Raw genomic sequence first — 26,394 nt, forward strand, 5'->3', positions numbered from 1 at the left:
GTAGAAGGCATCTTTTACTCAAACAGAGATTTGTGACAACAACGTTTTTCTATTTTTGTTCCTTGGGTTTAGAGTCCCTTGTAACCTTAATAAATGAGAGGAACTAGAAGTTATTGCTTGTAATATACTTTTAATCTAAAACTTCTCAGAGTAGAAAATAAACTTGATATATGCATTCCAGATAAAACCTGTCTCTGACAAACATACATCAGAAGTTTTAGTATAGATGTTGTTGTAAATTCAATGTTCATTTCTTTCAAATTTATCGACCTGGTTTCCATACGTGTCCTGATTACATAGGTATCCATATTACAGAGGTGTACATGAATTACAGTGTGTTCACAGTGCATCCAGTGTGGAGCAGTCGCCAAGTCTGCTGTATTTCAGGTAGGGTGGTATACACTTGATTGATTGGCCAATTCACACGGCTGACCAATCATATTGACTGGATGGTTCATTGATCATATTGGCCTGGTAATTAAATGATTATATTGACTGAGTGATTAATGGACTATATCGACCACGTAATAATTCAATCATATTGACTTGGTGGGTGGACAAATTCGTAAATGTGTGGAATTGATACTCACTTTCAATCGGGTGATCTTGAGAAAATGTCACTTACATTAACACCTGCGTGCGTTCTCTTTCTTTCTTGAACAGAAAAGTGACATCTGGTAAATTTCTGAACAAAGTGTGAACGGTGAGAATGCAAAACACACCACACTTCAACATTAAAAATGGTACATGGAGCTTGTGAGCTAGTGCAGTAACTCTTACCACCAATCAGCGTGTAACGTGACCGAAGTCTTGTGAGAAACATTTGCTGCTACTTGAAAACTTAACAGGCCAGTCTCAGCAAGCGATCTTGACCTCACCTGTGGTCAAGGTCAACTGGGGTCATCAGAGAGATGTTCTGTGCAAACGTACAGTTATACAATTAGCTACCTGCTAAGTCTGGCTTGTCTAATGCAATTGCATAGAGTCACATGCCAATCACAGTACAGATATACATGTATGTACCAGTACGGTTGGTGTGATGGATTGTGTGCTCTGGAAAGTTGAGGAGATAGTTCATTGCTGGCAAAGATAACCACACACTTGCAAAATACATAGTTGGGGAAAAATCACAAACTACAATTAGTATTTTAAACAGTGCCACGTACTGGCTGCTATGCAAGTTTAGATGATCTTACGACCCATGTGAACTGACTGACTGACTGACTATTGACTGACTCATGACTATAACTAAACTCAGAACTAGATAGCTCATCACTGACCTCAACCCTTTCATTGCCATGGTTTGGCCCAAAAGCCATTGTTACCAATGGTGAGTTTGGACCTGTTTACAGTTAATCAGGGGTGATCAGGTTTGGTTTTCACCCGCAGGTAAGGAGGGTCAATGGAAACAGTGACTTGAAAACTGCATCAGCTTGTATAGACAAACTTGTGCATAATAATACATAATTACATATACAAAGGTAGTGAGGAGTAACCATTATCAAAAACTGAATATCATCATAGACAATAGATGCTGTCTATGATATCAGTGACAGGTTATGAAAGAAAATATTTTTTTTCCTACTCATGTTTTGCAAAGATTGAGGAATATACAAATACAAAATTTCTCCTGTGTTCTGATTTGGTCTAGCTGCTTCTGTATTCAAAGAGGAAACTGTCATTACATGAAACCCTGTAATATTTGCCAGCTTGTCACATTTATATCCGCGTAAGTGTCAAGGGCCTAGGTATAAAATTTTTCCATAGAAATTTGGGGTTGCCCTTACTTGGACCCAAACCTGAATATATTCAAGTGTGATCGGTGTCAGTGTCATCAAACAGAAAGGCAGGAAAAGTGAAACAGATACAGCCTTGTTCAAAATATGTCATGAAACTTGATGTCAAACACATAAAAAACGGCCCTTTTACATGTAAGGGGCAGGCTGACTGGCAATCATGTAAAGAGAAATACCAACGTTACAAATTAATAAATGTTGAACAAACGAGACTGAACACGATGATTTTGAAATTATTTATGATCAAACACCACAACTGCTATATTTCCTGATTGAATCTTACAGTTGGTGGTTTTGTAAGAATCGTTGGAGTATTCCAGATTCCACTAATATTACAGAAAAGAGAAGTTAGAAGAAGGAAAAAAGCTGCCAATCACAACCATAACCCAACCTGCAAACTGCAACGGTGAACAATCCTCTACCCACCATCAACAACGGTAAATAACATTTTAATTTGTGTGAATAGACTTATGTCAGTCGTAAAATGCTTAGAGAAATACCACAGGGGGATCATGCTGAAACCTTGGAGGTAAACATCCTTTGTGTATGTTGCCAGCCACTCCTATCATCAAGGATTGATCCACGCCGATTTGATCAAATATCAGTTACTGTTTCAGAGAAACAGACGACAACATCACAGCTTTTATCAACACACAGAAGATTACACAGAATCATTATTTGAATTCTTGATTCAGTCCATGAAAAAATGCACATATTTTAAAGAATCGGTAATGATGGCGCCTATGGATAAGACTGTGATTTAAAAAAAAATGCAGTTGCTAGGAAGCTACAGTATGTCTGATAACATCAGCTGATGCAGAATGCTGTCACCATGACTACGACACCACTACCATCACCATCCCGGAAGTGGGTACGAGAAATTGGTCAAAGGTCACTTACTAGAATCACAAAGCAATGTTTTATGGTGATATTTCACATCTGTAAGTCAATGTCACTGAACTCAAAGTCAATGTTGAGACAAGCTGGTTATTATCTTGATGAGGCCTTGATTTTTACTACGGAAAATTTTAAAGGCTGGGACTCATGTCCTTGTGCATATAGCATAGTATCTATAGCATTGTAAACTTTTGTGAACAAGGACATGAGAGTCTGGCCTTTAACTATATAAAGCATAAATCAACAGATGTTGTTTTCAATTGCATGTTTTTATACTGATCCATGCACAAATAATGATAGAACCATAGACCCTTTAGGGTCTATGATCTATGATCTATGATCTATGATAGAACAGACCCGTATTCCATTTGTAATCATAAAAATTAAAACTGTAACATAAATTTAGGATTGTGACCATCATTTTACAGACAAACACTGTTGCTGCTCCAATCCTTGTCCTAGACTCTATAGAAATAGCAGTGCCTGGCAAAAAATTGCTTTCAAGCCCCGCTGTCCAGTGTAAACCTATGTGTGAAAGCCACAAGCCTTGAAATCAAGAAAAAGTTTTTGAGCTGCCTCTAGCATGTTACACATCCACAAGAGAAATGAAGTGAAATTTCTCTTCTAGTTTTCGCTAGAAATTCCACATGAGCTCACTCAAGTAGCAAAGCAGCAAAATACTGTAAATATTTGAGAGTCCAAATATCTGCCCTGAGGTACGTCCTCTCTACCTTCATTATTTCAAAAATGTGAGATTTTTAAGGTGTGAGAGTGCCACCGGTGAGCAATCCCTAAATGACATATTCACCCTGGTTTATTGCCAACACTGAGAAGCTAGCCAACTGCACACATCACAGACACACACTTACAACAGACAACACCAAAGGATTTTTATTAGATCTCTAGAGCCTACCTTTATTGCACTCCACTACCCTCTTAAAATCAAAGTTCATTACGCCGCAGAGTTTGAGACGCGTAATGAGGTCATAAATAACCAGACGTATCATGAACATCTTTATATCATGTCGGATGAAATTATGTTCGTGTCCATCAGTAACTGTTCAAACGGTCTTTCCGTTGTCATAAAATTGATCACATGCTATATTTGTACTGGTACACTGTAAGCAATTGACATACTCTGATTCTACTCAGGAATAAAGAGGACGTGTGGCAGTTGTACAAACAAATCCACGTGTACAAATGCGTACATGTATGGAATTACACATATTTCTATGTGTGTTTGTGCACGTGATTATGTTTACATTCGAATTCTGGGTTAAACCCATTAACACAGGAAAAATCAATTTTAAACTGTTGACATGGGGAGTGGCATAAGAGAATTTTAAAAACATTAATATGCTACAAGTAAATAAATATTCCAATATCATAAACTCAAAATAAATTATTGTAATTATTTCTGGAATCACGAATTATATCAGAAAAATGACTCTCTCATTATCACCAATTCTTATCAATCAAGTCTACCTACGTACCGGGTATTTTCAATTAACCAGTAACGTGGTACATACTATTTTCACTAATGAGACATAAATCTGACAGGCTTATAGAGTCCAAATAATTAAAACCTGCTTAGACAGAGCCTCTCCAGATGGTTATTGCAAAATAACAAACCGTTGACTTATAACTCTTGTAGTGGAACAACTTTTAATAAAATTGCAACCTTTTTTACACTTTATTCTTTTTATCGCTTTACTATTTTCCTCCTTGGAAAAACTTAATATTTTTAAATCATGTTGTTGACTTTTGTAAGCGCTAACGAAGCATGTGATTCTTCAAAAAATGTTTGATTAAAAAAGCAATAATCTGTGAAGAGAATCGTAAATTTGACAGAATGAATTAAATCATATAAATATTGACTAAACATGTCTTGATGGCGTGACGCACTTGGCTAACATGACACACTTGGGTAATACAGATCAGATACCTATCATAATTTCATGTTATCAAAGTACAAATAAATACCCTTTGACAATCATTTTCATAGTGATAGAATACTATTACTGGTCATGAAAAAGCAGCACTGGGAGAACAAGCCAGTAATTGGATGTCTTTTTTACCCTTCATACCAGCACAACTATCATCATCAATCGTTATTTTTACAATTAGATTCCAAAGCGTCTATTTATATAACAATTTTCATTTGCTTCATTTAGTGAATTTAAATGGATAAAAAAACGGGGAAATAATGGACAGTCTTTGTTATTACCACAATATGTACCCGGATTTAGTCTCTGGCGTCACAAATTATATTGGAAAAACGACTCTCTCGTTATCACCAATTCAACGAACTGTTGTCAGCTTGTGTGCGTAAATGTGCCCGACTGTTACGCTTACAGAAACCTGATTATTTTTTTTTGTGGTTTGATAAACCCAACAATTTCCTGCTGAATTCTATTGAAAGTGGTAAGTGGACCTTCAATTGACCTATTGCAAAAGGCAAATTGGATAGTTCCACAGCTTGTGTGTTCAGCCGATAAGCACACATCTCCCCCTGAAAACTCTTTCCTGTCGTCGGGCGCGTCCAACGTAAACCCTTTCCCGCCAAAATTTTAGTGCAACATTTTACCAATTTTTATGAACTTTTCTGTAATTTTTCTGATAATTTTGGACCAAATGAACACAACATTTCATTGGCCACAGCTTTTTATTAAAATTTGGGCAAAAATTTGACAAAAATTGACTAAGGTATATTTTATAAGGGTAACAAAAATTGACTTTGGCGCTCAGAGGGTTAATCAGCATGCCTCAAGTATGACACATATTTTGTTGTGATTCATATTTTTACAAGGGAATCATTGAATTCATTAAATTGCATTAGGTGCGTATTATTATAATTTAACTTTGAAAACCATATTGGATAAATAAGTAAGTACATTTCTAAAGGCAGCAATACGTCCAATGTTGATAAACATGACTGAAATTGTAACAATACCTTTAACAGAACAGATAGGTACGACAGCTTTTGCAGTAGACAGTATGAATTTTTACCCCTATTCCTCCTGAAATCAGGAAACACATTCTCAGGGATTTTTCCCTCTTGGCTAATCTCTAAAACAGATATCATGCAAATAAGGCAAAGAGAACTTCCTTTTTTGTATTGGTTGATGCGGCATGAATAAGTACGCGGAACAATTGAAATTGATTCAACCGTAATGCAAATCAACCATGTAATCGTGTCTCCTGATCTAAATTAAAATGCTACAAAAGTTGTGGAAAGAAAGTACACTGAAGTTAGCCCTGAATCTGCAGACAATGCTTGAGATGTCTTGGGTATGCATACGATGGGTCCATTGAGCAAAAAATTTGCATAATTGCATGGACACTGACGGAAACCATGCCATGCACTCGCAATTTTTTTTTTCATGTAAATGTCATGTTGCGTCTTTCTCTGGAGATCCCCATGTATCAAAAATGTTTTGACTTCGTGACCTGTGAAAATTTCAAAATGTCATCTTTTGGTGTAAATATAGGCGCTGAATGATAAAGTTATGACGAATTTTCTTTTTGGCCATATATTTTCAAAATTAATGAGAAAAATTCATGCAACAAAGCTGAGAAGTGGTTTCAATATTTCTGACTATAATTTTGTAGATGTCTATTTTTGACACCACTGTTTTCAGAAGTAACATTCCTCTGTAAGCCCTAAAATTTCACACCAAAGGGAACCATTTTTTCATTATATTTGCTAAAGATTTGGTATTACTGTGGGTGAATTATCTTATTCACTTCCCCTGTGGTATGCACACCTTAAAAATGCCAATTTTTCAGAGGGGATGTGCGTTCGCACTTGAATACTACTTGCTGACACGATTCGGTTCAGCGATGCGTTTCTTTAGCGCGAGTGTAAATGATAGATCTCAGGTACACATCACTTGGTTCGGCACAATAACACAAGATAACCTTTAGTCAATAATCATCAAGATAATTCCAAACGATATAGACTACTGGGAATTTTTTTAGCTTTTCTTCCTCCATGTAGCCGAGGATACTACGGTTAATTCCTAACCTTTGAATAAATACTGGCCCGCAGGCAAATTTCTGCACAAAAACACAAAAAGGATATCTGTTATTTTGGAAGATAAAGCATTTACAGTACTATAATGGATTTGTGACATAATTTTGATTAATGGTAGGGGAGTGACTTTCCGTAGACCAATAACACCAGTGTCCTTAAAAGATGTAAGATTATATTTAAACATTTAGCAAATTATCATAGAAACTAATTTCTATTTTATAATTTTGAATTTTGATTTCTGTATTTTGCATTTCATTCAGAATTCAGCATTTAAATATGTTTTGTCCAATCCAAAAATTAATATGTGATAAATCATAAGATATTGAAAACGTAAGCCTAGTGGCTATCAGTGGCACAGGCTTGGAGTTTGAGGTAGAACACACCTTGAGTTTGAAGACACATATTCAGACTTTCAAACTGTTAGAGTACTTTGCTGGGCTATGGCTTCATTTTGAAGCTTGTTGAAGCTTGCCTTCACGGTCTTGTTTGTGTGAAAATCAGCTGTATAGAAAGAATTTTCTAAAGCAGAAGCCAACAAGCTCTTCAATTCTTATCATTTACATTTCACCAAATATTTATTATCATCTGGATTATCGGTAAAGCTGAAAATCCACATTTCCCTGCAAGGCAAGGAGAACTGAAATTAACTATTGAAGTATATTTTTCATTTCACTTCTGTATCAGAATTCACACGCTAAAATCAGAAGTCAATTACAGAATAATCTCACTATTCATAATATTCCCTAATAAAAGAAGCCCTAAAAAAATACAGAAGTATTAAATAGGGTTGTAGATTTTTCAATTTAATCAAACAAGTCTTGATAATTTTATATTGTGAACACTTCTCCGGTATGGTATTACAGATACTTGGCCGTAAGCAATTCGTAACGGTGTGGTTTAAATTACTTTATCCAGTACATTTTTCATTTGGCTCAACTTCGATACTGGAATTATAGCTTCACAAAAAGATTAGAAACGTATAATCTTCAAAATTTGATTTGAAGAATTGGCTGTTTGCACAGAGACGGTGACATTAGGTTAATAAATGTTTATTCAGCGGTGCTTACTTAGCATGCTTACCAACGTACAATAACAGCATCTACGATTACAGGTACAACGACCCCATGACCCTGAGGTCACCATATTCTTTTCGATAGACATGGTAGCAGAATAAGGGAAGTACACGCATGGGGGAGCCGTTGAATAGCTCGGTCATTGTTGGGACTTACCCACAACTTGTACTCATGACGAGGACAAGTTTCGGTGAAACAGTACATCTATTTTTTTTTTCTGACCTTTAACATTCCACACACTCAAAATTGTTAGTTGCTTTTATTCAAAATATGTTTGGGTACACATAAAGTACAATTTGTGTACAGTTGGCTGAAACTGAAGTGGTTCATTGTTTAGCCGCCTGAATTCTTTCACAGACAACTTATTGTCCATGTGAAGTGCTATAGCTCTACAGAAATAGAATGATAAAACAAAGTGCATTACTGAAGAACAGTGGGTCCAATCTGCCACATGAAAACAATAATGTATTCCTAGGGGACCTTGCATGACTTCCTGAAACAATAAGGTCCCCCAGGATTCTGTTAATTATGAAATTGATCAGAGGGGACCAAGTGTTCTACAGCCTTCTCAAACACAATGATCATAGCGGGCAAGCATCACAGGGTCATATTTTCATAAGGATGATGAAATTTTCAACTGTTCACAATAACTCTTTCAATTTGCTATAAAATTAAATTTTCAAATGAAATATAAAGATATTCTGCTTTGAAGCCCAATTTAGAGATCTCAAGACACAGTGCATATAGTTTCAGTGAAGATCTTTGCCAGAAACCCCATGGCATATGGCTTTGTAGCATAGACCATGAAGCATTACTGGGAAGGCAGCTTAAAGGTTTCTGTTTAAATCAAAGGGGTCGATTATTCTAATTCATTCATAGAACAAATGCATTGCAATAGTATGGACCAAACAATCACCTTCAAGCATCAGTATGTCTTGTTTGGTTCCGTCAGCTTTAATACTGAAGGCAATTTTAAACTCATAATTTGCTAACACATTTATCCTTTTCATCACAAACAACCGCTAGAGTTTTTGAATTGTGATTAAATAAACATATATTGTTCCCAGAAATTAAAAAAACAGTGATTTCAACCAAAGTGTAGACAAACAAACCAATGAAGATACATTACCGGCACAAAGATTTTGAAAGTACTGCAGATATTTACAATTCTTATGACTACAATATAAATATTAGATCTCCCCAGGGAAAGTGACACCTCAAGGTCTATATCAAGATAACCCTATTATTATTGTCATTTTCTATGTCTTTTTTGGACCAGGTGAATTATCTATTTACCTTGGATTAGACTGATTATCGGACCAGTTTTGGCGTCTTTTTTGTATGACCAGGAATATCATAATAAGCACGTCATCTTATCAAATTTTTTACAAATACTTTCTACGACAAACACCTGATATTGTTACCTAGCTGGTAAAAAGCTAATATAGTGAGTTACAGCTGCACGAGTTACGGTTCCCTGGCTTGGCATTATTATACTTATGCGCTGTCAACATGAATTATAAACTGTATTGACCTGATACGGTACACACCGTAAAAAAATCTACTTTCTAAACTTGTGCACACATTTTGCCCGCGGCAACTTTAATCTACTGTGTTACATACAATCAAGGCAAATCAGATAAATATTTGAATCAGATTATCAAATAAACACCAAATTTACCGATATTTAAAATTCAAAATGGCTACCTTGATATTTATCAATTCCACTACAGAGAAATTCTTGTTATATCATTAATTTTAACCCCAAACCTATTGTTATCAATGGTGGTTGTGGACCGGTTCACTGGGAACAAAGGGGTGAACAGGTTAAGTGGTTAGCTTGGAACACTGTAATAAATCGGTCTTGACAAGGTTAATGATGGCATGCTAACAGCAACATAAACTGCCGATGTTTTGTGTGTAAATATGTCGCTAAATTATTGTTCTGACTAAGCCAGTAAAGTTTATGACAACATTAACAGCACCATGCCAGCAATAAATCATAACAAAAACACAGCACACCTTCGTCTGTTATTAAGACAAAATACTTTTTTCATTTGGTTAGCCGGCTAAGACAAATATTGATATATGGACCTGACAGGAGATGTAACTTTCATTAGTCTCCACGGAGACATCATTTAATTGATGAATGCCGACACTATTTTCTGTAGGCATGAAATATTTTATCACAGTTTTTCACACAGCGTATGACTTCAGTTGTTAATGCTCTTTGAGACAGTTTATTAGAGCTGTTTTTTGTGGCAGTGTTTCATTGGGTTAGACAGGATTACTTGAGTAACAATGCAATTGCTTAGGTAAACATCAAACTGGATGATGTGTCAAGCAACCCAGTAAATATGTATAATGTCGGTTGGGTTGAAGAAAATAAACCGCTAAGCATCTGCATACTGATATTCCTTTCTCTTGAACATGCCACCTTGGTGGGAATCTAAATTCTAAACACTGCTGTTGCACCTGTAAAATGGATTATTTTCACACCTACTGTCAATTACAGGTTTTCAGTCTTTCAGACCACAATGATTACACAGTTTATTGACTGTCTCCCTGGCAACCTATTTTAATTATAACTTGACCCCCCCTGACCTGCCAAATGTTGCAGCGATTACCTCCCCATCCATCACTGGTTTAACCATCTCACCAGACCTTTTTGACCATAACCATGGAAACCCCACAAAGACCCGACCTCAGAATGACCTTAAACCACAAGTGACCTGCAAGTGGCCTGAACCTTTCACTGACCGGCACAAACTACAATTTGCAAATTAATCACACGCTTTTTTATCATCTTCCTAATCCATTAATATTCCACATATGGTTCATCAATGCATGAATATTTAATTTACTGAAATGAAATATGATAGAAATGATGATAAAGCAGAAAATAGCTCACATGCGACTGTCCAGCCAGCCAATCAATTTAAAATTTGGCCCTGTAAAACCACTGTTTAACCAATCTTTTACGAATTCAAAACACATGCCATGAAACTGTTCAGCTACTTTAAATAAAAGTCACTGCCATGCCATTCACTAGTAATTTATTTTTACAGGGTGGATGATTAAAATTTTTGCAAAGCAATAAAAAGCCCTGTAAAACAGTATTGATTAGCATTCACAGTGTTCATTTGTTTTAGAAATGACATGTTAATTAATTAAAACAGAAGGGGGCTTTGATATTGATCTGTGTCACTAATTAATTCAGTATTTAATAAACATGCATTCAAGCCATAATTCAATGTATGCTCGGACACTGTGCATCACTTCTGGCAATGTACACTTTTGCATTTTGATTCAGGGTATTTAGGTCTGTATCAAATGCAGTTGATATCTTTGCTATATCTGCCAACAAGCGATAGTTCTCTTCTAGGAGTTCCTGGTTTTACAGTGATGTTTATCCAAATTAAATGCGGCACGTTTGATTGATTGTAAAACTAATTCCAATAAATATTTTTATAATAAAAATTAGACATGGCGGTATATTCCACACTAATTGAAATTTGCACATCGATTATTTGATTAATTATTAATATCCAATTGCTATTTGTTATTTATTACAGTTCAGTGCACAATTTAAAAAAGATCTGCATTTTACTTGTTTACTATAACAACATAGCACGAGGCTTGCCTTCGAAGACGTCAATAATGAAATTGGGCTGGAAGTATTTCATTTTGCCGGCCGGGCTGAGCTAGCTCTGTGCCGTGCCGGTGCCAGTTGATTAACGTCCTAGTTTAATGTGCGACCTCTACACCGTGACATTATGTTGCAATTCATTCAACCGCTCGGTATCAAACTCGCATAAATTAAACATGGCTGCACATTAATGTACACACACAAACTATGGCACCGCCGCGTTAGCAACAGGAACTGAGCGCAGAAATCGCGACGCAAGGTTTGCAGTGAATGAGCACGGCCTGAAATTTCCAAAAATTAGTCACTCATTAAAAGTTGTTCTTTCTCACTTTGCTGTAGAAGCGTTTCCCCTTCAACGACCGGGGAGCAAACCGTTGAATTAAATGTTCAAGCGTCGTTCGCAACCGTCCACCAACACCTCAGCTGCTAGTAGGAAAATCCCGCCGTTTGGGTACGTTGCACACCTCGTAAATGTCATGTATTAAAGGGCGGACAATGTGACGGCTGTAAGTTGTTCGCGATAAAAAATGCGATTATTGTGACATAGCGAGTTAATTTATCTCACCGTAGCATCCTCGCCGGCGTAATGACTTATCACTCGTCGCCCGCCGGGATGGCGATGACACCAATCAGTTATGTCGTATACTTTGTCATTGATGATGACCCACTGGTCTTCTCGCTTGTTGTGTTTCTGGATTTCATCCAGGGTCAGCGTCCGCGCTATTCCATTTTCCTGACCGTCTCCACCTTTCCCCATTTTGCGCAAGCACTGCGGCACCGGCGGGGAGCTTTGGTGGTTATCTGGACTGAGGTGACAGCCAGCGTGTTCCGGCGTCTGGCATCATTTTACACTGACAGTTGACGTGGCTTCTACCACTCTAAAAGGGGGAGATCAGCCACGAGATTGAGGGCGTTGTAATGCATATATCCGACCGTGACGATGCACGCTCGATTCGCCTGGAAAAGTAAGCCCAGCTTTGTTCAAAGTGCTTTGAATATAGTTGACCCATTTGTGAAAGTCATACGATCAAATAAAAGTATATAATCATCACTTGTTCATATCAAATCTGCAACATGCTCTTATGTTAATCAATCTTGTTGGATAAGCAAAGAACACACACATCTCTCTCTCTCTCTCTCTCTCTCTCTCTCTGTCTGTTTTTCATTGTGCAAGCAGAGAAAAGTGAGACGGTCGAAGGTATGCATGAACATAAACATGCATTATAGCCAATTTTATCAGCTATAAAAGAGTGAAATTTACCGCTAATATTTTCAATTCAGTTGCGACTGGTGATACTTTAATTATTTCAAATGTGTGTAATTGGCATCAAGTGCTGGCTATTTAGTCGCCATCCTCAATTTTGCAGTCACCAACCAACGGCATTTTATCACGTAGTAAGCTTATAATTCCATGGCGTGCGTTAGAAAGGCACACATTTACATGTAACACTCTGGGTGAACTTGGATCAGGGTTCTGTAATTTTTCTCATCAAAATTTTAGTACGGCATTTAACCATTTTTAAATTAACTTTTCAGTAATTATTTTGATAATTTTGGAGCAAATGGACATAACCTTTCACTGGCTTCAGGTTTTGATCCATTTTTTTGCGGAAAATCAGCAAAAAATGTCTGCATCAGGAAAATATTGTTTGCGTTATACAATAAAGGCGACAAAAATTTACTTTGGCACTCAAAAGGTTAAAACTGAACACTCCAAAATGCAAGTCGGGTGTAGTTACGTACGTTGGGGATGCTGGCTTCTTTCTTCTACTTTTCATGAAGCAGCAGTGGTATTTCATACAAGTAGACTCCATACATCAATAATACAGAAATCAACAATGGGAATCTGTCTGCTCTGCACAAATCGTAAAAAGTTATACCAAGTTGGTAAGACATATAAACGATGGAGCTATGTTGGAGTTCTGACTTTTGAAGGGGCTGTGCATTTTTTCTTGTTATCTTAAAGCATACCCCTTTCCTTATAGCTCTTCCTCGGAAGAAAGAAAGACGAAGTTAATGTGTTGATATAACTCCCTGTCACGAATTGTATCGCCTCTCTAAAAAAGTATTACATACATACATACATACATACATACATACATGCATACAAGGCTCAACACAATATACATTGTGATTGGTCAACCTCCCCCTCCCTCGCAAAATCGATGTCCTACAAGTTAAAGACCCGTTAGTATTGTCCTAAAAAAAACAATTATCCCTTCATGTGAGATGCATGGTCACGTAAAACGAGGTTATAAGAAGTTTAAACGTCTATTTATGACATACAGGCGCCGTCGATGACGAGTGTCTTTGACCGAACAGCTTCGGATATGTTTTAGCCCGAGTAGAAAAAAATCAATTGCCACAACAATTACATACTGTCAACTAATTGATCGCTCTACACTAAAATGAACCGCCAGACAGACACAGAGCAGTCACATCATCGATTTTTGAAAACAACACGGGGCCTGAGCGTCAGTTGACCACTTGTGACATACTCCTGTGCGTTTAGGTCAAATGAATACAGTCAATACAAACTGTTAACATAGATACTTTTTACCAGAGCGAGTTGGAAATCAGAGTTCGGGTCTATACGTCATCTATGGTGAAGGGTCATTTCAGTATTAAGTTAAGCAAGTGGAAAATTATTAAAAGTTATACAAAAATACGATACAAAATACACTACACATCATCGAAATCGTCTGGCCAAGAAGCATGGTCGATAAACCAGGCAACAGACGTCCACTTCGACCATATGAACTCAACAACAGATCCGAAGTTGGAGTACCCCAAGAGCGAGAAATGTGTAATTATTCATTTTTAGATTTATTTAAAAATAGTTATTTCAAGCTGAAGCTAGGACAAAATGCGTATATACAAATGTACTCGGTTATACCGGCTTTTCATGCAATGAATATGGTTCAATACCAATATCTATGCTTCCGACACAAAGTATGACAATTGTCAGGAAATATTCCCCGCTCTGATGATTTTGACATTGAGTTGACGAAGACATTATTTTTTTTGTCCTTTTTTCTCTATCGTATATCATATTATGTGGATCACGGTCTCTCCACCACGGTGTCCCTACACGGGTAGAGGGAACGTGTGTGGGTGAACTGTACACGGACCTACATGCTGACAAATGCCAAAAAGACATGGACTATCAAAAAAAGTTTATTGCCAGAATACAAACAGAGGCTGATTATCCGTCAAATTACAATTGCCGATAGCCATGGAGACCCTAGAGTTCTGTCGACGGATATTTCACCACATTACTGCAGGCTGTCTATGATTTTACCTGTCTTTGTATCCAGAGGCTGCACATGGCCCAGTTATAGTTAAAAGTTCAGCCCAACAGTTAGGATCTACACAGGTTTGTAAAACAAGTACTCACGATTTGTTTCCTAATTAATACTAATAGCATGCCCGATGTAACATGCCCACAACAATAATCAGAGCTGATAAATAAAGAGAAAAAGTTGCATGATTCAAGACCGATGACAAAATCTTTAAACCGACAACAACTCCTTTGTGTGTTCTAATTAACGTCTTAAGACACAAAGGCTTGTATTCTTCCACCTTTACAGATTAAATCACCCTGTCAATAATGACAATGCCAACTGTAAACAGCTTATCGTATTAGATCGATGGTAGGAGAGTTGCACATACATTATGTATGTGTAAGGATGTATATTTGTAGTGGCGATAGCGATGAAAGAAAGATAATACTTTGTCAGTTAAAAGCCTTCAAAGTAATTCATTCAATTACTGGTAAACTTAAGAGGGTCCCCATACTATTTGCCGACTATTTGGAATAATTAATTCGCTATACCATTTTCGGATTTTGGCCTGTGTCCAATTCTTCGTCGACCCATAGCTAAGGTACTGGTATACAGTGTATATACAGAAGCCTCAATCATATAGTGAAACCTGATATGCCGGTATATTTTTCAATACAACAGCAACCCCTTTCAATCCCCTGTCATTGAACTTGACACATGCTAATAATAGAGCTTGTTGACAGAACAACTTGCAGCAGTAACCTCGGTGAACTTGATTGATTCTAATTTCAAGTAAATGGGCACTGTATGTTGAGCTGTCACGCCGCCCCGTATAGGAACTGCAGCCATGCACCTCGGTTCAGTTCAGTTCAGCCGCGGGAGACCGAGGCACCCACAAGCGGTCTTGCTGTCAGATTTTCTCTCCCCTAACGCGACAATGCCTATCTTTTCAAGCGCTCTGTCAATAGAATGGGACCTATGGGTAAAATACTGCGGGCCTTTTCACTTTTCAATTACCAAAACAATAACAACAATCGGTGACGGAAAAGTACCCAACAATAGATGTTAACTCAAAGCGCTTACATGGAAGGCCAATGGGTCACTCCTGGCATCTGAGCTTACATACGATAGTTCTGATACGCTTGCCCGCGCTGTCTGTTGTAATCAATTTTGTTTTGTTTTGTTTTGGTTTGCCAAGTTTACAAACACGAGAAAAGAATCATTTGTTGACCTGTATATACCATCGAGAATGCGAGACGGCTTAAAAGGCTTTATCAGCTCGGTCAACTTTGAATGCTGAACGTTCCGTCCAGGTAGCAGCTGTATTTGAGATGTTTAGGCAGGAAAGTTGACTACGGTCCCCGAATGGGCAGCGGCCGGGTTTTTAACAACAAGAACAAATTTGCGTAACGTTGTCCGAGCTGACACATTTGTTATAAATGATATACAGCGACTTGAATGATCGCGTGTTTGTCGAGGGGGCTTTGCGACAACACCGCGGACAATGCTTTAGAATGCATTGAGTGGAAGAGTGGCAGAAAAGTGGTCCGCAATGCCCCCTTTCACACGACTTGTAAGGCCCCCAAAAGAATCCAAACAAATGGAAAACAATAAACGAGGGGCATAATGCGGCTGGTAAAATATTTGACAGCCAACAAAGTAGATGATACAATTATTTTCTTTATACGAACACAGTTAAATAAAGCTAAAAATGTTATGATGTTTCGCTGAATGGTAGAACGCTTCCATCCCGGGTCTTGTGGTCGAAATCTATGCTTGAAATCAAATCACAAGATTTGTGCTCGCCAGTCGAAGAATTACCTTGTTTTACTTTCATTGAAGAAGTTTATCTGAACAACATTTTCATAAAACTAAAGTTAATGTCAACTTAACAAAGATAGTCCTCATTAACCAGACATATGTCTTGTTTTGTCTTGTCATGGGAGAAGGTGTATCAAAATATACCCTGTCAATTTCATCATGACCCAACTCCTTCGAAATCAATTATCTGCAACCATAAACGAAAAACGATTTGAAGATTCCTAATCTAGTTTAAAAAAACCAGCCAAACCAAATTAAAAAGAAGTTTTCTCCTACATAGCATCCTTCAAATGTGGTTTGCACTGATATATATGAAGTTAATGAAGCTTTACCTGCCAGCTTTGGGAGAAAAAGCAACACTAGAAGAAAGCAATGTGCAAACACCATACACTGAGATCAGCGCTCACAAATAAATTCATGAAGTTCCATGATTGATCATAAATATTGTCCAACGCTTGTGCTATTTGGATCTTTGCATTCCAAACGTATCGCGTTTCGCGGTGTACAAACTATCGGTCCTGGAGACAATACAAGTGCTGGTGTCACGCATAAGATAAACAACAAAACAACCAGACTGATATCATGGCACAGCTTTGGCACATCATATTTGTGATATGTATATCACGATCTCTCTGTAAACAATACACAATGCCGGAGCACTCATCGTGGAAAGCTTTCAATACGAGCACGCAATCGCGCAAGGAACCTGCCGACGGCTGTTGAACACCCAACCTTAGAACCATACGCCCACGGATCTACATGTATCTCCTACTTTTCGTATTAGCCAAATAAAACCGGTGCACTGTAGGTACATTCGTCCCAGCTGTAGAGAAATTAGTCCATCAACAGGGATCTGCAGTCAACTTCAAGTATATTCAGACCACGAGCCAGTCACATGACCACACCTCTCTCCACCAAACGACTTTGAATATGTAATCATTTGTGATTGGCGGGGGTTTGTGGAAGGCATATATTTACTCTTTTGCTAGGGAAATACGTTCGCAGAGAAATCGGTACAGTACCGAGGGGAGATGAATATGTTAAATTCATTGCTCTTAAGAGAAAGGACAACAATTAAAGAGACGCAATTAGTTTCTGACGGCTTGTCATTCCCTAATTGCTGATGTGAAGTTGACGTGTACGCAGGCTGTTACCACAAAACAACACCCCCTGCCATCGCGTGACCGACTTTGCACTGAATCACTCGCTCATTTGCCAACATCTTCAAAATCCGAGCTTTTGGGATGCTACAATCACCGATTACACCGATATTTCAAGGCAGAGAAATCCCAGGGGCATTAAAGAGGTCGTTGCCATGACAAATCAATAAGAAATAAATCATCGAAGTTTTTTCAGGGGAGGTGATCGGAAGAGCCGCCGTTCATTGCTGGACACACGCCGAAAACATTTTCTCGTCTCTCCTACGAAATTAGCTTATTTCCAACGGCGAATTTCACCGTTTCAGTTTGAGTTGATAGCGCCGATTTTTCACTTGCAGGATTCTATAGGGTTTGTTTCTTCGTTTGGTGCATATTTTGTCGAGTTTTGTTGAATTTTGTCTTTTCAGTTGCCATGTCATTGTTGAAGGTTTTATGCCTCAATTATTCCCTTTATTGCCCTCATCTTTAGTCTATTTGTAAAGCAGACAGTGGTTATTCCTGAAGAACACTTCTTTTCTGCCGTGCAAAAATTTCCCGAGATAGTAATCGCAGGTCATCCAGGGGGCTTTCCACAGTGAATCTGTACGTTGTAATTCAGAGGGTTTTAGTGTATTTTCATTTAGTTGTAATTTGATTCGCTTTGTATCGAGAGGCGTACAGAAAGCATCAGAAGAGAGTCTACCGTCGGATGGAACGTGCTCCCCCTACTCAGAATCATCCGGTGGCCTTCACCCACGACAAATCTCCTCGACTTCCGTCAGTTTGTGCCCTGAGATCTCCGTATTTTGGATTCTTCTAGGCTTGGATTAGGACGTAAGGGAATGTAAAATGTCAAGCGAGCGTGGAGAAAGCTCAGGATCGAGTGGGAACGAGCGAGACAGAGAGGACCACAAACAGCAGCAGGCTCGCCGGCGTGGAAACGATCATAAAGAAACCAAGGCGTTGGTGTCTACCAAATGGAGCAAAGCGTTAACCACAAGCGCTAAAAGGTACACGAGAAACACTGCTTTATTTTCGTTCTTCATCTGTGAGAGACTAGGAATAAAGGAGAGAGTGTCCAGCATGAAGTCCTGAAAGCGTAGTTTTTTCATTGGATCGATTTGTAAACGACGTATGGGCAGACATTAACATGTCGAAATGTAAAGTCCACTCTTCTGTAATACTATCAAGCATCTAATTTGCATATAAGCTAAAAACCTCTCCCGTGCGAAGCATATGCAATTTAGACCCGTCAAACCACCAAAAAATTGTCGCAAATTACTCAAGCTTTAATTTGATACCAAATTTATGGCGGTTTATCGACTCTGACGCGAGAAATTTGAGTTTGAAAATTTACTTGTAGGTCAGCGAGGACGGCCATGTTTTTGTCTAGCCGACGGGTCAGTGATTATTTTCGTCTCTTTGTTTCCAATACTCATAAAGGGCAGTTATTTCACTAATCATGGGGCTTTCTGTTTGTTTTCCTCCTACAGGATTCAAAAAGAGCTCGCTGAGATCACGTTGGACCCGCCACCCAACTGCAGGTTAAAGAAATCTCTTATTTTTCCCCGGCATGAATGAGTGCGTGTGTGCACAAGGGTGTTGAGTATGAGATTTCAAATAATTCGAGGGCTCGGCGTGTGGCAGAGAACGTTTCCCTTGTAGAGCGGTTCCGAGCGAAATTATGAATATAGATAATAAACCCCGGCGTGGAAGGCAGGAGATTTCTTCTCTTTGTGTGCAGAGAAGGCATTAGGTCACAGAGAGGAAATATCACATATATTACTTACTGCCCCTTATCAATTATAGGCAATGTTTCAGTCTATCGGCTTCATGTCGACAGTGATTGCTAAGGAGTTTATTTTTGTGATTTTAATAACAAGAATGGCGTCTGAATTCACGCTGATGATTCCCCGAGAATATCCATGATGATAACTTTATCCAGAATTGAAAAAAATATGGCTGTTTTTTCCCACTTCAATGGGGAATTCCTGTGTTGCTACGGTGTGAAATCAGTCTGTGGTGCAACTTCTTCCCCCTCAGCTGCTTACATTGTAGGTGCAAATGTGGTCTTGTCCTATCCTTTATGGGTGTTCCAAGAAACACATCACTTTTGTACAGTGTGTTAATGTTTTTAGATAGCTGATACATGTTGCAGGGGGGTTGGCTTTTCTGCTCACGGGTTTGATAGACAAAATAATTTATTTCACTGTAAATGTGGCTTCCTGGACTCTCAACGTATATCTCACAGTTCCTTTGTTTCTTGTACACCACAGGAGGAAGTTGAGAGTTATCATTGTACATGGGCATGTCAGGCTCTTGAATAGCAAATATAATTCATTTAATTTCGAGTTTGGGCTTGACAAATCGTACTTTAACAAGGTTTTGTTTTATTTCAAGCGTGCCAAATCATGAATTAAAAATGCAATATTAACTGTTAAATTAATTTATCTAGGATTGCCTCCAGACATTAAGCGATTGTTCTTGGAGTCAGTGAAGTTCATTAACCAAAGGGGTCAGGTTGATCACTGAACATTCAACACCAAGCAGATGAAAATGAGTGGTTACTGTTTCCTTGATTGAACAGTCGATGACAAATAGCTGATCGATTTGTTCTCAAGCAGAGGAAATACATTACCTGCTTCTTATGTTTGAGTCATTTAGTCGAGAGGTACAGTTGAGACGCAGAAATGGTGTTCACCATTTCTTGTATTACTATGTAAACTGTATGCAAGACTGCATGGTTCGCCATCTCAGCTCATCAGAAGATATTAAAATGGAAATATCTGGTAGGTCAGTGTGCTTCACCTCACACTGAACAGTGTAGCTATCTGTGTGGTGTGGCAAATTTATAATAAACTTGGCTCAATGGAACAAATATACTGTAAGAGATTTTTGACATGTCATACCTTTCTTTTGAGTGACATGCAGTTTTCCCCATCTGTAAATTTCATTATTGTGAATACTTCGAACTGAGCCAATCAAATATGTAATGCTGATCACAGGAGAGAAAATCATAATAGTCAATATCATTTGGGGATGAAACGATAGCCTGGATCTGATTTAGAAAGTGTATACTGAAGACCTCACTAACAAAGTTGAAATTGTATAGAGAATGTGTATGTTTACAAAGATACAGTATTTATGTATTTCAGCTGCACCCTCTAAGGACTGTAATTAGGTGAATTTATTAAGTACTTGCCCATGAAGAAGGGTAGCGTCTTTCTACCCATGTGATCATGAATTGGAAAAAAGGCCACCTCACCGAAATCTGCTGGTACAGTGCTGGCACACCGTATTGCTGGGATAGAGTCATGTTCATGGCATATGGCTAACATGTAGAGGTCAGAGAAGATGTAACTTTAAAGGAATACATGGCATGTGGAGAAGAGGAAGAGATGCATGGCCTTCCTCCCTAGCTCTTCACAACAGTACCATGTTCCTGAGACAAGGGTGTGTGTTTGCATGATCAAAAATGCTTTGTTTTTTTCAAAATCTCTCTTGTAACAAGTTGTGTCTTCTGAAATGCATATCAGAGAGGGCAATTTTGTTTGAAATTTTTGCGGGTCACTTTATCACAGGAGATGTAAACTCAGCTCATAAGGATTATTTCTGTCATTTTTGTTACCCATTCAAAGAAGTATACAGCTTGTCTCTTTTCGGTGACTATCAAGGGTGATACTGAAAATACCAAAGAAAGTCCCTCCTGTGATCCAGAAAGGTTATCAGCCAAAGTTCAACCCTTCCACACCAGTTTGGTTGTGTAAAGGTCCACATTAACCATGTAAAACAATATGATTGGGTCTAACCATGGATATGGAAGGGTTAAGTTCTGGAGAATCCATTGTGATCCATGGCTGAAGGCCTTTGTTCCGCCATGTAAAAATAGGAAAACTTAGGAGAGAGAGAGAGAGAGAGAGAGAGAGAGAGAGAGAGAGAGAGAGAGAGAGAGAGAGAGAGAGAGAGAGAGCGCACACATACACATTTGGTTTCATAAGAATATTAGAGATGAAAACCTACATAAAGAAATCAGACAATTGTCATGTTAGTCAGGCTGAGTAAAATTGTCTGCAAATATTGTATCTTAGAAACATTAATGTGATGTATTGAGTAAATGGTATTTCTGAGAGAGAGAGAGTGAGAGGGGGGGGGGTAAAAGCATTGACAGACAGGCAGAGAGAGGTAGAGAGAGGTAAAAATATTGATAGACAGGCAGATGTTCTGTCAGACAGATAAACCGAGACACAGAGAAAGAGAGTGTGAGGCAAGGTATGTGTCTGGATCAATACAAAAGAATACAATAAACATGACTGCATCAGGATGTATCCCTCCACTCCACAAATAGTTAATGAAAAACAACACCCTTCATGAAAAGAGATTGAATGTTTGACCCATTCACCACTTACTCTCACTGTGGAATTTGTTATGTATCTGAAAATAGGTTTTTTCCCCTCACAATAGACATTTCCAATTTCAAGGCCTGCAAACACACAACCAATATACCATGTATTTCACATGTTGTGGTGTCTTGGCAAGTGAAATATACTCAGAAGTATTTATCACCTTTTTTTTTCAACTTTGAATGGCTTATTTCTCAATGTTAATGCCAAAGATGTAGGGTGAGCTCAAGTTTTCTGTGTCAAAGCCATTATTAAAGCCTGGGAGGAAACATGAGCTGTCACAAGGAATACCTTCCCTTTGGTAGTGTTTTAATTCCCCTCGGTGCAAAACTTGAACTTTCAGGGTGTGTGTTAAAATACAACTTGATTGCTCTGGGATGTTCAGTGCATTTGAATTTCCGTAATGAGCACCATGTCAAGGATGAAACAAAGATGGTCTTGTATTTCTGACTAAAAAACTATACACACTTGTGTCTGATTTAAGCCTGTAATTTTAGTAATTCCTTCTGCTGAAAAGAAGAAAGAAATTCAATATGTCAGTTTTCTGTACTCGAAATATGTGATGTTTCTGTTCTGTCATTAATAATTCACATAGTATATCTGATTTAAGAGTTATCTTTTTGTTTTGATCGCTGGTTGTTTGCTGGCAGTCCGTTGTCTTATTCTATTCACCAGCGGTCATTTCCCTGTTTATATTTGACAAGCTCCAGATTGATAGCCTTCAAGCTGTTTCAGATTCCAATGTGATATTCTCCCCAATGTATTGTAGTCAGTAACCATTTTGATGTTCACGTAATGTCAGCCAGGTTACAAAACAGCATTTTAGACCAAAAGGAAAAATGATAGTGCTGTATTTCAGAGGAAGAAATGAGCTGTGAATGGATTTTGAATTGATCAGAATTGGGGTCTGACAATTAGCGAGGCTGGCGAGATGAGTGGAAAAGTCCTATAGAAACATAAATTAACAGCTTCTGAATAACAAAAGAAGTCATATTCAAGGTCATCTTCACAGGGTGGTATTCTGGAGATTATGGTCTGAGTGAGAGAGGGAGAAACAGAGACAAAAGGGATCAGACTGAGAGACAATGGAAGTCCTTGCCAATACAAATATGGTTTTTTTGTCAGTCAGTTTCTCTGCCCTGAAAAATTACTCATCTGCCTAGTGTGTCTGAAATTTAAGTTGCATTCGCAAAATTAAACAGTGATTTTAAGACTCAAAATACGATGTAGTGCAACTGCCTTACTGACAATATCGGTTTGGCACTCATATTTGATTACATATGAGAGAGAGAGAGAGAGAGAGAGAGAGAGAGAATGTCACCCGCATGTGATTACATGACAGAGAGGGAGGGAGAGAGAGAGAAACGGGTTTCATAACGTAGAGCAGTGTTAGTGCCAGAGTTGAGGAAATAAAGATTTTCTTTCTTTATCTGATGATACAGCGCAGTGATAAATTGATTAAGCAATTACGAGAGATCTTAAAACATAGGGGAAGCTAGTTCATTCTATTTCCTTGCTCTCTTGTGAATTTTGTTCCTGATATTTTTTTTTTTCGGCAATATGGTTTCCCCATCCCAGTTTCCTTGTTAAACAGACATATCTGCTCCCTTTGACAAAGAGAAGGAACAAAATATGAATTCAGGAGTGACCAAGCCAGCTTGCAAGAGATAAGGCTCGACAAGGTTAATCCATTTCACCTCAGTGTTTAGCCATTTTGTTTGACCTACCATCAATTAATGATGTTCGTTTTCCGCTGATTGTATATTGGAATAGTCTGGGTTTTAAGGATTTTCAAATTTGTTGTTCGCCGGGGTAGTAAGAGTCTAAATGATCATGATGTATTTACGTCGTGTTCACGAGATGAAAGATCTTTGTCTCTCACTGCGTTTTGTTCAAAGTGATTAGGTTTGTTTGTGACTGCCTGCCACGTTGTGGACAAACAGGCCTTTCAGGAGAAAAATGTCTTGCTCCCCTCCCCACCTGCCGATTTCAACCGGGCATGCAGAACATGCCTTGCGCCCAGTGTGGTAGGTTAGATTCAGCTTATTACAGACCCTCTGCTGGTTAAGAAGTCATTTGAATAATGAGTTGTGATTTATAAGGGGGGAAAAACATGGTTTTAGAAAGTCGCTAAGACAAATACTATGCAGTGGTGCGGCATTCAACTGAAATTGAAAGGATATCAGCTTGGGTATTCAAAGCTACAGAGATCCTCAAAGGACAAAGAGTGGCTAGTTCATTGTCACAAGAAAGCCCTGTTATCACAGACAGTTAAATTTTCATGAGGAAGCTAAAATGACCTGACATTGGGAAGAGCATGCCAATTGGGAGACTCGGTCAGAGAATGATATCATTAGAATGAAAACACTATAGCTAAAATCAATATGTGTGAGTAAGTGGACCAGACAACGAACTTAAAAATATTTTGGTTTAGGAATTTTGATGGGCGGGGGATGTTGTGTCTATGTTGACAAGTTTCAACCCATGGTTTGTTGTGTACATTTGGATATTGTGTGTGTAGCGTGACATGGATATAATGCGCATGCATGTGTGTACATGTGTGGCCATTGTCTTTGTTCCCAGAGTGTGTGACCTATTACATTATTGTGTTTGGTCTGTGTTACATTCGTTGAGGTTAGGGGTATACCGACTATCATTAAGGTTGATTCCTTGTTCATTGTTGGCACAAATTAAAGCAAAGAACCTATCTGAGATAACTGGTGAAGGCTCATCCAGTCAGTCGTCACTTGTGTCCATGAAAGCTGCCCCCCCACTATGACAGGAGTTTGATGAGTAAATATATTACACACAAATACCACTGTTCGTAACAATACATGCAATACTTTTCCCAAACTCCTGCAGGAAAAGAAAGTATGTCTTTAAAATATTTGTTTCTTCAAGATGACAGAGTTCAATATTTATGCTTGACATCCAGATTTCCTGTCAGCTATTACTTATCATCCAGGGTTTCAGAAGCCAGCAGTTGCACAACGGGGTGTTGGTGACTCAAGAACATTTTATTTTACCCCTCCTGTACCTCCACCCTCTCTCTTTCTCTCCCTCTTCTCATACGTGTGTCTGTCTGTCTCTCTTTTAGTATATATTACTCCTTGTATCTGTATGGTTTGTGTTTTCCAAATCTGTTTCTGTTCTCTTTGGTTTTGTCTGTGATGTCTTTGCTAGTTGACTAGGTGCCGTATGCTTTGAGTTCAAATCTGATCAAAAATCTACCGTGTTTCTCTTACTTCATCTCCATGTACACGTCTCTTTGTCTCTGGTGTCTCTGTCTCTGTTTGTCACTCTGTCTTTCCCCCCCCCTCTCTCTCTCTCTCTCTCTCTCTACTCTCTCTCTCTCTCTCTTCTATATATATATATATATATATATATATATATATATATACCGGTACACACATACATGTATGCATACATGTATATTCACAAGAATTATATTGGCAAGGAGACCAAACACAAATACAGTTTCTCCATTTTTGAGCATTTATATACATATAGAAATCCAAATCAAACAGAAATTTTTGAACCACAATCATTTCAAAGCCAACTCACAGTGTTGTTGGTATGGAATCATACATTCTCATTCCCCAGGCTTTAAAAAAAATGAACAACTATGGACAAGCTCAGGTAGACAGTTTTATCATGTGAGAGCTTTCAAATCTGAAGGACTCTGAGCGGCAAATGTGCACATGGTTTGAAAAATATCTGTAAACTCTCATCTTGTAGAGTTACATATGTTGGGAGGAAATAGGAATAGAAATGATAATATAGCAAATATTTAATTGTTTTATTTGCACAAATAAGTAAATAAAGTTACAGAATGTTTTACGTAAAAAAAGAAACACCACAGAGGAATTTCTTGCCTTGAAAATCAAAATTGTGGTGTTTTCACGTATCTACGTGCTCGGAAAGGCATTTCTCAGTTGCATTGTATGGAGATTATAGCTAAGAATGCCCAAGTTCTCAATTTCTTGTCCTTAAATTCCAAATTTTAGCATTTCCACACATCTACGTGCTCTGAAGGTGTTTCTCAGTTGATTGTATTGAGATTAAAGCTAAGATTAGTAAGAATGCCCAAGTTCTCAATGAAGGTAGCTGTGTATTTTTTCAGAGTCTCTGTAACAATGGGGTAGTTCACTTAATCAAGAGGCTAGTGTTGAGAGCATTGTCTGAATGGTGTATTAGTAACCTCTAGATTTACAACTTCAGCCATACCATTGTTACTAAGACCCATGCTTCGTGGCTTTCATATGTGTGACTGGTGTGTCTAGTGTATGATTGATAAGG

At 38.2% G+C, this 26,394-nt stretch overlaps 2 protein-coding genes across 4 annotated transcripts in view; one reads left to right on the forward strand and one right to left on the reverse strand.

Moving 5' to 3' along the window:
* LOC139143924 (acyl-CoA 6-desaturase-like) overlaps positions 1-12,313 on the reverse strand; it is a 59,265-nt gene extending 46,952 nt beyond the window's left edge. The window contains exon 1 of the mRNA XM_070714538.1: positions 12,017-12,313. Coding sequence (XP_070570639.1) covers positions 12,017-12,208 — 192 coding nt within the window. The 5' untranslated portion in view covers positions 12,209-12,313. The remainder of the gene's footprint in view (positions 1-12,016) is intronic.
* Positions 12,314-17,920: 5,607 nt separating this feature from the next.
* LOC139143927 (ubiquitin-conjugating enzyme E2 E1-like) overlaps positions 17,921-26,394 on the forward strand; it is a 111,407-nt gene continuing 102,933 nt past the window's right edge. The window contains exons 1-3 of one of the 3 annotated variants that reach the window (XM_070714540.1): positions 17,921-18,065; positions 18,516-18,705; positions 19,189-19,239. In XM_070714540.1, coding sequence (XP_070570641.1) covers positions 18,545-18,705; positions 19,189-19,239 — 212 coding nt within the window. In that variant the 5' untranslated portion in view covers positions 17,921-18,065; positions 18,516-18,544. Of the gene's footprint in view, positions 18,066-18,184; positions 18,299-18,396; positions 18,706-19,188; positions 19,240-26,394 lie in introns of those variants that run through there. The other 2 variants (XM_070714542.1, XM_070714541.1) reach the window with 2 other exon arrangements.

The sequence above is a fragment of the Ptychodera flava genome, chromosome 11 (genome assembly GCF_041260155.1).
Source record: "Ptychodera flava strain L36383 chromosome 11, AS_Pfla_20210202, whole genome shotgun sequence".
NCBI lineage: Eukaryota > Metazoa > Hemichordata > Enteropneusta > Ptychoderidae > Ptychodera > Ptychodera flava.